At 35.8% G+C, this 11,229-nt stretch overlaps 2 protein-coding genes across 3 annotated transcripts; both read right to left on the bottom strand.

Annotated features, from left to right (window-relative positions):
* Nucleotides 1-883: 883 nt before the first annotated feature.
* LOC103441003 (endoglucanase 16-like) lies at nucleotides 884-4,694 on the bottom strand. The gene is made up of 6 exons (XM_008379702.4): nucleotides 4,267-4,694; nucleotides 2,940-3,149; nucleotides 2,657-2,857; nucleotides 2,456-2,533; nucleotides 2,205-2,354; nucleotides 884-1,782 (listed from the first exon to the last, which is right to left on the bottom strand). Exons 1-6 carry the CDS (start codon nucleotides 4,489-4,491, stop codon nucleotides 1,195-1,197), a joined length of 1,452 nt encoding a protein of 483 aa, XP_008377924.1. The 5' UTR covers nucleotides 4,492-4,694; the 3' UTR covers nucleotides 884-1,194.
* A 1,242-nt stretch (nucleotides 4,695-5,936) lies between these two features.
* On the bottom strand, nucleotides 5,937-9,708 carry LOC103441002 (fatty-acid-binding protein 2-like). 2 transcript variants are annotated; one of them, XM_008379700.4, is made up of 11 exons: nucleotides 9,515-9,708; nucleotides 8,437-9,005; nucleotides 8,123-8,330; nucleotides 7,944-8,019; nucleotides 7,741-7,843; nucleotides 7,469-7,537; nucleotides 7,042-7,078; nucleotides 6,884-6,958; nucleotides 6,754-6,805; nucleotides 6,539-6,583; nucleotides 5,937-6,380 (listed from the first exon to the last, which is right to left on the bottom strand). In XM_008379700.4, the coding sequence occupies exons 2-11, from the start codon at nucleotides 8,904-8,906 to the stop codon at nucleotides 6,283-6,285; spliced, it is 1,233 nt and encodes a 410-aa protein (XP_008377922.3). In that variant the 5' UTR covers nucleotides 8,907-9,005; nucleotides 9,515-9,708; the 3' UTR covers nucleotides 5,937-6,282. The 2 variants fall into 2 exon arrangements, with proteins under 2 accessions (XP_008377922.3, XP_070682783.1); XM_070826682.1 differs by having other exon boundaries at nucleotides 9,285-9,638.
* Nucleotides 9,709-11,229: the final 1,521 nt, after the last annotated feature.

The following is an 11,229-nucleotide window of genomic DNA, read 5'->3' on the forward strand; positions in this document are numbered from 1 at the left end:
TTTCTTTCTGATGTTCAAAATATGTCTCAAGATCTACTCTCCACTTATCCAATAATAAAATAACAAAAAAGATACAATAAGCCAATTAATCAATCCAATGCAATATCAATATTTGTTTGAATATATAGGAAGGCTATATATTTCTTCCTTTCATCATTCATTAATGATCAAATGTTAAAGCTCAGCATATTTTAGACGAGTACATATAAACAATGCAACAATTCGAAGAAAGAGAAAGTTATAACTAGAGACGGAATAATGTTAGTTAATTAGCTTCTTTTTTTTTTTTGCTGGTTAGGTGTTGGTTTCGTCGTTTGTTTGTCCTCAAAAAAGACTATGTGGGCATTTTTGTGATGTCTCATAGTAGAGCTTCGTTGTCGGAAAGTGTTGTCTTTTGCAAGTTCATCAGAAATTGATGCAAAGTTTATCCTGGTGAGCGTAAGTTATCTCTCCGTTTGTTAAATGTGGTTATGTGGGGTACATTTTATATTTTCTTTTTATTGCGTTTGTAATCATAAAATTGTATTCCTGATGGATAATATTCCTCAGTTTATTTGATTAGTAAAATTTTTATTACCTTAAAAATACAGATATACATATTCAAGTTAGACTAGTTAATTAGATTAATGTGCTCGTCTCTTTACTCTTTTTAAGCTCAAACCCCTTACCATACAGGATAGTTTCCCTTGTAAGAAATAAAATAAAGAAAAGAGTAATGTTATTCATACCATATTTTTATACCACCTTAGGTGGCATCTGATATGAACAGTCATATCATTTGAAAAATTTGCAAAACCCAAGGAAAGAAATGAGAAAGACTCCTTGTATACCACAATCATCATTTAATTAACTAGTTTTTCTTAATTATTAGTTTATTAAATAATGAACTAAATTTAAAAATCTGATTAATTCAAATGATGTGGTACAAAAACATGGTATGAATAAGAAAATACAACCATTAGTTAACATTTTTGGAAGGAAGAGAACAAAAGGAAAACAGTTCATTAACTATTTTATATCACCATTTTACACCCTTTTTCTACAGCTTTCCCTCAACAGAGGTCCATTTTGTTTCCAAAAGTTTGCATCTATATCCCAAAACCACTTTCTCTAGGTAAAATTGTATGTAGAATGGTAATGGGATTAGGGTTAGGGTTTTGGACAACACATCACCGGCCGTGCATGGATCTTTTCTTAGGCCGCAAGCTTCGCCAGCGGTCCGACCGCGAGCGAGTTCACGTAAGTGCATGGCTCGGTATACGACGACGCCCAACGCTTGTCCTCGAAGTTATCAAACCTATCGGGCCCACCGACGATGGCACCAGTCAACTCATTAGGGTTTGGCACATCCTTCTTGAACCAGTACACGAAGCTCATGGCGCAGTTAACGAGGCTGTTTTCCGACTTCGGAACCGAAGCTCCTCTGTGGTGGGGCTGTTGGGGCGCGTTGGGTCCAAACCCGACCATGTAGGATCTTTTTTTGGGATTATCACCCAACAAGTAGTCCATTTGCTTCTTGGCAAAGGCCATGAGGGCGGCAGAGTCGAACTGTTTGCCTCCGCAGTTGACTTTTTGGTTGTGTTGGGCGAGGATGTCGCTGTAGACGGCGAATAAGTGGGCTGTTCCGGTGACGTATTGGGTGTTGGCTCCGTCTCTCAAGTGGATCATACCGCCCGGTGTCATTGTGATTTGGTGGTAAGGGCTGTCGGGGATGTTTGAGCAAATGTAACTGTCAGCACCGTTTTTGTAGTTTTCTAGGGATTTTTCACCATCAAAGAACAGCTGCAATAATTCACAAAGTAAGACAATCAAATTAGTTCAATTAGCTAATATTGTTACTCTTACTATCATGGCTGATAATGAAATGTGTCAAAAGAAGTCTTGTAGACAGTAAGACCAGGTGGATAGTTTGACAATCGGATCAGGTGGACTGTCTAACTCATGCATTCACGAAGGAGAGGTGGACAGTCCAACAATCGGATCATCTAGCCTATCTAACTCATTTATTCACAAAGGAGTGGAACCTTTGCATTTGAGTTAATTTGTACCTACATTGGGCCAAGTGGTATCTAAATCCAGAAATGCCCATTTCTTTGTACAAGGGTCAGACAATTCATCTGGTTTGATTGTCAAACACAAGAACTTTCCGTGCGGTACGACGAATGATAAGTTGAGATGGTACGAATTTATTTGTAGATAAGTACCTTGGCGAGGAGGACTTGTGCTCCGGCGTATTTAAGGTCCCAGCTAAACTCAGACACGGTGGCGCTTATGGCTTCTTCCTGAATGTACTTGAGATACACGGGCCTCTTTGTGGCAATGTACAACCATGTTGCTGCCCACAATAGCTCATCCTACATTTTCCAGCAATTCAATTTTCTTTTAGTACGAGAAAAAACATTCAATAATTTAAACTAAAATTGAATTTCAGAGGGAGAGAGTTGAAGAAAATTACATTATAGCCAGAGTAAGAGCAGTAGAAAGGGCACTCTCCATCGTAAGTTCCCTTATGCGCCTTAGCCATTTGAAAGAGCTACAGAGAAAAACAATGATTAGAAGAATTTGATATATGTACACATTGATTAGTATATGAGCAGTTGAAAAGTCTGTAATCGGTTTTATTTGTGCATATATTATGCCTGAAAAAAAAACGTACGAGTTTAGCTTTGTTGAGTAGCCTACGAGCATAGGCACGATCTGTTTTTCTGAACACAATTGCAGAGGCAGCCATGGCGGCTGAAGTTTCAGCTGCAATTTCAGTTCCAGGTGTTTTATCATCAATCTTCAACACAGTTCTTGGTGTTTGCATATCTTCTGGTCTAGTCCAACATTCATGGTCTTTATTTGGGTCTCCAACCTTTAAGAGTTTGATAAATAATTAGCACTAATTACTTTATAGTTTTAAAAATAATGAATACCAACTTAATTAATTCCTATACCTGAACGTATAATCTGTTTTTGCTGGCGGCTTTGAGAAAATAATCGGTGCCCCATTTGATGCCGGCAAGAACGTTTTCCAGTTCTCCAGTAGCTTGGAGCTGTTGCCTGTAAAACATGGCAGCCCACGACAGAGTTGTGACGGTGAATGCCATCGGAAGACCGTACTTGACGTTGTCCCCGGCATCATAGTATCCTCCAGCAAGGTCGACCTGCATTAAAAGCAAACATTCAAATTACAAAAATTTAAGGGGTTTTTCAACATTAATCCTTGCAAAAGATTAAAATTAATAAAAAACCTAGTGCTAGATTAATTATTCAATTTAATCCCTTGAGTGTACTTTTATCAAAATTTACATTCAATTTTTGTTATTTAATGTGTATTTTTATTTAATCTCTCCATATTAAATTTTAATTTTATTAATATGCACATATTTAGTTTTTTTTTAATTAGAAATGAATGTAAATGAGAAAATATTAAAAAAAAATTGTGATACAAAAATATATAAATACATAAGTGTTCAAAAATGATTGTGCCAAAATATATAAAATTGACTTTTTTGTACCGAAATATATTATAATGAACCTAAATGTATGTACCGAAATGTATTATATTGAATTAATGTACCTAAATGTCAATACCAAAAATGTTTATACCTAAATATCAATACCAAAATGTATGTACCTAAATGTATTTACCGAAATATAATAATTGAATTAATGTACCTAAAAGTCGATACTCAAATGTGTGTACCAAAGTATACGTAACGAAATACATTATATTGACCGAAATGCATTATATTGAATCAATGTAACTACATGTTTGTACCGATGGATATACCAAAACATTCAAATGTATTAATGTACCTAAATAAAGAACATACAAAATTGTTATCGGAATATATATTATAAAAAAATTAGTTGCCTAAATGTAGACATTAAAATATATTATGATGAATGAAATAAAAATTAAATTTAAATGTAATTAATACATTAAAATAAAAATAAAAGGATAAAATAAAACATCAAAATACAACTAATAAATGATATGATTAATGTGCTAGGGACTAAAATTGGATTTTAATCTTACATATGGTTATAATCTAAAACTCATCTTTTTTAAGGATTAAAATGAAGTTTTCTGAAAATTGGTTAAACAAAAGTTAGAGAAATTATTTGTATCTGACCCTCATACATGACTTGCTCACGAACGTTCATGCGACGGTAAGATACAAAACGTAATCATTACTCAAAGAGAGAGAGAGAGAGAGAGAGAGAGAGAGAGAGAGAGAGAGAGAGAGAGAGAGAGAGAGAGTTAGAGAGACGAACATTTGCTTCTTTGCCGTCATCGAGGGCGGAGTCGCCTCTCCATGCAGGTCTATGATTGGGAGGGAGTTTCCCTGATCTTTGAGCCTCAAGGAAAATAATGGACTTGGTGAGGGCGTCCTTATAATTGAAACCAGTGCCATGAACGCTAAGAACAAGTCCTTGGAAGATAGCGAGGCATGCCACAACCACGGCGACGACGCCTCTTCTTCTAACAAACATTACCATATAATTTTCGAAAACTCAGGTGCCAAAACACCTTTGAAAAGAAAAGAAACCCAACTTTACAATTGAGAAAGCTGAAAAAAGAAGGGGTGGGGTGAAGAAGCCCACAGATGATGCCTACTTTAATAATCAAACTAAATAAGAGGGAAGAAGATCAAAGTGATTGGTTGTGTTGTTCTGGTTGGTGGTTAATTTGTTTTGGGAAAATAGATGATGTTATGAGGAGGTATTTAACTGGCTCTGGTTAATCAGTTTTGGTTTGTGATGGCGGGAAAATTGAGAGTTGAGCCAGGTTAGAGGTTTAGAGAAGATAAGCTAATTTTGTGTATGGTCGTGGGATATTGGGTGGAAGAGGAAAATTGTGGGGTTGGAACCAAACATTTTTAACTTAAGGTTTTACTATACTTGTATATATGGTAGATATTTACTTGGTTTGGTTGGTTTTTACCTTTTTTGTTAGCATTAGAGGGCCCTTAGCTAGCATTAGAAAGCCCAAAATAGTAAGGGGGTGGAGAGAGTTTGAAACTATTACAAAAATTTAGGGGAGAGAGGAGTTTCAAACCTGAGTGCATGAGTAGAAACTCATCACCCATCCACTGAAGTTTTCATAAATTTTGAGAGATTTAATTCAAACTTTGAATCAAGTTATAAGTGAGTTCGAACTTTGACATAAATGAGGTTATAAGTGAGTTTGAACTTTGACATAAATGAGCGAAAATATTGTTTTAATCAACCGACCCAACTCTAACAGGAAAAAGTGTGTGAGAACTTCATTGGTTTAGGGAAGGCCAATGACGTAACAGCTTAGTGATATCTCTCCGATGCCTTGTATTTTGAGTTTTTGACATGAAGATGTTGAATTCAACTCCTAGTAAAAAGGTGTAACAAGTCACATGTTTATTGCTTCCATATTATGACGGCAAGCTTTCAAATTTGACTAAAAACTATGTTTATAGACAATTTATAGCCCATGGGAAGCATGTAACATGAGGGACGGCAAAGTTTCGACAGAGATGGTTCTAATGAGTCCAAGAGCCGTTTCACTCTAACTAGTTCTTGGTATATTGGTCATAAGTTCGGATCTGCATGCCTAGTTGATTAAAAATTCATGAGTATGTCTCGTTAATTGGAACGTTAAGGAAAAAATTGAGCGGGAAGTTGTTCTAAAACTGCTAGCCCGTTGAGTAGCAGGAATAGACCTTGTTCGGCTTTTTTGCCAAGATCAAGTGTAGGATATGTTTTCTAGTTAAATATCTAATACGTGGGCCAATAGCACACAACAGTTCATCAATATGAGTTCTTGTATAATTACATTATTTTTTTTATATCGTTTTGCATGTTGATCAATTGATACCGGTATAAAACAATAAAGCCGAACAATACCCATTTCCACCAACTAGGGTAGGGATGAAGGAAATAAGAAGTTAAATGAAAAACTGTGTAGCATATAGTAAAAATATGTATAGACTATATACCATTGAGAAGAAACCAAACTATTCTTATGGGACTTGTACCTTCAGTAGCTACAATTCGAAGCTGATGATTTTTTTTTCTAGGGGCTGTCATCTAACGTGTGCTATAAAGAATGGCGCATTTCGCAAGAAAATAATCGCTATCCTAGGAGCCGGCGAGGTCACTGATTGCCCTTGTAATGCTTTCCAGCCACATCAACGTCTTCAACATCTGGCACTGTTGAGCTGACGTCTGCGAACGAAAAATACGGCTAAGCACTCAGCAGTTTCACCGGATTATCAACCACTTGCCCTTTAAAAAGATAGGCAAGGGATACACATTTCAGCAACTTCGTATGATATTGGCGACGTTTCTGCCAATCTCTTCTTTTGTTTGCTCTGACACGGGAACATCTCCAAGGTACATGTCAAAGAAAGCCCCTGATAGTAGAACTTTGTGCATCAGAAATCTATCCCCGGAAAAGTATATGATTGGATTCTTTTCACCATATTCATTGAGACTTGATGAGATATATATAAAAATGTACCAAGGAGAGTATCGAAATAGAATGGATAGTTCAGAAGGAAAATTCACTTACTGCATAGATCCTTGCTGTGGACTGCTCCAATCTGATTACCTTCAACTGCAAAATTTCATACAAAATGCTAAGCAATCAACAAATTTTAACTGCAAATTTAAAGCATTACAATGTAAAATAGAAATGTGAAAGGAAGCGTTGGACAGTTCTGGGGACTTGTCAACCCTGTATACTTTGTGCTCAAATTGACATTTGGTTAAGCAATCACCACTCACTTTTAGTAATTAAGTTTCCATCGGCTGTGCGTTGAAAATCGATTGTTGTTCCCTGAAATATTCGAGAATGTTAATGTAATTCAGTGAACAAAATGGTATAAGAAAGGATACAAGAATAATATAGTATTACCAATGGCAAGGGAATATCTTGTGTAAAGTTTGAACCAAATGTTCTTATGCAATGATAGTCAGTCTCTGGGTTTGTCTGAAAGAACCAAAGGACAAGAATTAGCAAATAACAGATCAGAAACTCTAAAAAGAAAGATTCTAGAAAGGGAGATGATTTACCTTCACTAATCGGTCTCGAAGGGATTTCTCAAAGACACTGCATCAAATGTAATCAAAAGTACATAAATGAGAATTAACAAATTTCAATTTTCAACATTGCTGTAACATGTATATACTAGGGTACATAGCGAGGAAGGAACAAGGCTAACTTAGCAGAAGCTAAGCTTACGGAACATGGCAAATTAACTTGCAAAACCACTTTCTCACAAACACACCACCCGTTTCAAGGCCTATCCAAGCCACTACGAAATATGGAGGGAACCTATATGGTGTACTAAAAATGATGATATCAGAGACAGGGATTATGAGTGTTTAAGAACAGTAATCCTAATGAAAGCCTCAAGATTGTCTCTCATCTCAATTAAAATAGGGACATCCAAAACCCAAATAAATATCCAAGGATGCACAGAACAGAAATGTAACTTACTCTCTCACAGTATCGATTTTCATCCCGTTGCAATTAACCACAAGCCTAACTGTCATATCAATATCCGCTCTATAGGCAAAAAGAAAAATGCAATAAGTTGTGGAAAACTGATCAAATACAGGAAACTTAGCAGCTGGCAATAAATAAATAATAAAAAATGTTAAGTATTTAGTATCCACTGATTTAATCAATCTTCATTTACCAGAAAAAAATGGACAAGAAAAATAGAGAAAATTACACCGTGTAGCATGGATCGTGATAGTTGTCATTACCTGAGAAGATCCTCATAGAAATCATGGCGTTTGTTTAGTTCATCAACTGAAATGGATGCGTATTTTGCCCCCAATTGCTTGCAAACCGAGTGAGGATGGACATCTACATAGAAAGAATGGATAAATAAATAAAAGAGTAAGTAAGACAATGGATGCAAAAAGTATTGCAGACTGGAAGTAACATATAAATACTAATAACTTACAAAACCCAAATGCATATATCTTCAGAGATTTTATTTTGATTATCGTCATTGTTTTGGATCCAGTTCCCACAAGGACCTGCAACAGTATACAATGTCAATATTAAATCATGTAACTGAGAAGATCTGAACATAAACATGGCAGCCTTGCACTAAAGAAGAACAAAAGGACAAGCCCCAACCTCTGAACTTAAACTGGAATTACTCTCTTGTGTTAAAACATTGTCCAAAATCATAGGAAACTCAGTGCCGGTTTTAGGTTCCACTGCTTGTTTTCTCCAGTCCAAGTCGGGAAATGGTAATCCTGCACACCTGTGATGCTCAACTTCACAAGGCTTTTGGTCCATGACATCAGTATTCTCCAATGGAACAGCTAGTACATTTGATGATCTGGTGGTAATTAACAAAGAAAACGGTTTGTAGTCAACGTCAAAAGCAGAACCCATGGGAAATTTACACATCAAATCTACTCCGTGGTATAGGCTTAAGGACTTACAAGCTGCCGAAAGGAGGTACAAGTCCAGCAGCTAACGAGAGCATGGGATGTGAATGTAGCTTTTCACCTTCTCTGTGTAGGAATTGCATCACAAAAGCCGAAATCTTTCCAAAAACAACTGCATTAGCAGATTCTCCTCTCAATGCAAATCCAAAGTGAAATCCTTTAAAATTATGTCGACCAGAAGTAAAATGTTTAACTTGTGGAGAAGACGTGGAGTGTCCAGGTTCAGAATCATGCAAATTACCCTCTATCTCTCTAGAAGCATTTGTATTGGGTCCACTAGAGAAGAAGAATGGTAAAGAACCGGCAAGTTTAGAAACGTGGTTAAATGCTCCTTCAAGGGCTAAACTTCCGGGAACATGAAAGTATCTACACCGGTGCAATGAATTGTCCGCCAATGAAGTAAAATGTGAATTGTATGGAGACCCTTCATCGAAATCCATGAACCCGAACCTCTTAATCCCCATGTTTTGTTATGGATCCTACCCTAATTGGCTCTTAAAACTTCCTCAACACAAAATTTGAGTTTAAGATATAAATCAAGACGGATACGATACGATATACACCTGCAGAAATTCACATGGAAGTTCAGAAAATGAACAAGAAAATTCATGCATAACAACATTAACAAGAAATGTAACAGTGCAGTTTATAAACATTGCTTCTGGGATCAATTCATATAAACATTTTCAATCAATTCCATTGACATAAAGCAAATAATTTAATATTAACGGATACAATTCATAATCCAAAGCCCAAATTCCTAACCATTAATTTCAAGTTTCAACATTCCATCAGAACAATTTGATAAAATAGGACAAATTAATGAAAAACCAAGGTCACACCTTTAATCAAAAGCGAATCAGTTGTTCTTGGAAAGAATTACAGAAAATTGGAAAAGGGAAATGGGAAAGCGAGAAAATGCATGCAAATGGATATGGGAAAAGCACTTTTCTTTGTCATTCGCTGTCGGCTTTCACGTTTTCTGCGTTTGCATTTCCTCATTTTCTCAAGAACCAAACAGAAAACAAAAAGCACCCAGATAAAAGAAAAGGAAAATCACAAGATTAAGAACCTGGGATTGCAGCAATCGAGCTTCTGGGGCGAAAGATCAATTGGTTTGTGGTCCTTTTGATCTTCGGTGCTTCTTCTGCATGCAAAAAGTTTGGTTTCTTCTGTAATTTTAAAATTCGGGAATAAAGCGGAGAGAGAAATGAATATATGCTTTGGCCACGAAAGTTTTCTGTGAACAAATAAAATTTCGGCTATAGCGAAATGACGATTATGTCCTTGGGTGTTAGCCGCCAAAGTTGTCTTCAACCTTCTGTCTTCTTCGCACACATGTGTTCAAATCCAGTTGGCAGGCGTGGTCGGTTGCGATTGCCTTTTACTTTTGAGGAGCATATGTGCCCACTGCCATAAATTACAGAGTATGCTCATCATGCATCTGATTATCCATCACGTTGTGATGTATTTTCATTTAGTTTTGATTTATTTATTTTTATTGAAAAGTAACATTTAACGTGGACTCTCTATAAACTCTCTATCACCTCACAGGTTAACGTTAATTCTTGTGATAACGTTATAAAATATTATGCAAAAAACATGAGTTGCAGAGAATCCATAAAGAGTCCTACTTTTTGAGGAAGTCTCCTTAGCGTTTCTCATTTTTGCTCAATACTCCCAATTGATGGTGATGTTTACCATCCTATTTATCATCGTTAGAAGATTTTTAATTTCAAGACCTGTCTAGTGAATAAACATAAATCTTAAGTTTAAACTGTGCATTTATCACTATTTTAAGGTAGTGAACAAAATGCACCCATTAAATAAAAGTACCTCCCAAGAAATTGGAACAAAATACATAGAACTTGGGGAATTTTGAAAAAATGATATTCTTACTATCTACTTATATCATCTTTCTAATAAAGATGAGACCTAAATGTGTCGAGGGATCCTACCTTTATTGAAGAGATGGTATAAATAAGGGAACTTTAACGAAAAGCACCCGGTACTGTTCACTTTAACGAAAAACCACATTTTTACACTAAAAAATCAATCCTGATAATATTCACTTTACCCTTTATTTTGTCATTATCATTAAAACTCAAAGTTTTCAAATCTAACGAGAGATTTTTCAATGTGATTGACACACGAAGTGATACACCACGTGTTACTATGCAAATAATAGGATATGTGTAAAAAAATTAAAAACTTAAAAAGTAAAATTTCCTACCACTTACATAAAAACACGTGATGTACCACCCATATTCTTGTCACAATAAAAAATTCTTCAATCTTACAGCTAAACAAAAAAATATAGCATTAAATAAACAAAAAAAATCTGTGCGAAAAATATTTTCCTCGAAAACGTGTTTGAGCACGAAGAAGAAACTTTATTGGTAAGAAAAATACTTGGCATGCTTTATTGGTGGGTTTCTTTTTCTGTTGAGTCTTTGACCAACCTATCAGTTCGAATTATTTGGTCGGAATCTGCCTGCAAGTCTGGAAGAATCATATGATCTTTGACAAGTACGACATATGACACAACCGACCTGCCTTTATTTGTTTTTACTTTATTATAAAATGAAATGGACCTACTAATTGGGTCATTAACCAACTAATTAGGCACTGTAATCTGCTAGTGTCCTGCTAATAAAACAACTTGAGAATATAAGGAAGAACCGATGATATTGATCTTGAAAACTACAGGGACGGAAGTGAAACTTTGTGAAAAGTACAAGGTTAAAACGTGTTTTTCCTTTTTTCAACGCAAGCGATATCGGGATT

This window comes from Malus domestica, chromosome 08 (genome assembly GCF_042453785.1).
Source record: "Malus domestica chromosome 08, GDT2T_hap1".
NCBI classification, from domain to species: Eukaryota; Viridiplantae; Streptophyta; class Magnoliopsida; order Rosales; family Rosaceae; genus Malus; species Malus domestica.

Excerpts from the sequence above, each read along its gene's own strand:
- LOC103441002 (XM_008379700.4), bottom strand. The coding sequence starts at position 8,906 with ATGGGGATTAAGAGGTTCGGGTTCATGGATTTCGATGAAGGGTCTCCA. Across the intron at positions 6,584-6,753 it reads TGGAAACTTAATTACTAAAA|TTGAAGGTAATCAGATTGGA; the intron begins GTGAGTGGTGAT and ends GAAATTTTGCAG. Across the intron at positions 6,381-6,538 it reads CCACAGCAAGGATCTATGCA|GGGCTTTCTTTGACATGTAC; the intron begins GTAAGTGAATTT and ends TTCTACTATCAG.
- LOC103441003 (XM_008379702.4), bottom strand. The coding sequence starts at position 4,491 with ATGGTAATGTTTGTTAGAAGAAGAGGCGTCGTCGCCGTGGTTGTGGCA. Across the intron at positions 3,150-4,266 it reads ATGACGGCAAAGAAGCAAAT|GTCGACCTTGCTGGAGGATA; the intron begins GTTCGTCTCTCT and ends CTTTTAATGCAG. Across the intron at positions 2,534-2,656 it reads TACTCAACAAAGCTAAACTC|CTCTTTCAAATGGCTAAGGC; the intron begins GTACGTTTTTTT and ends TTTTCTCTGTAG.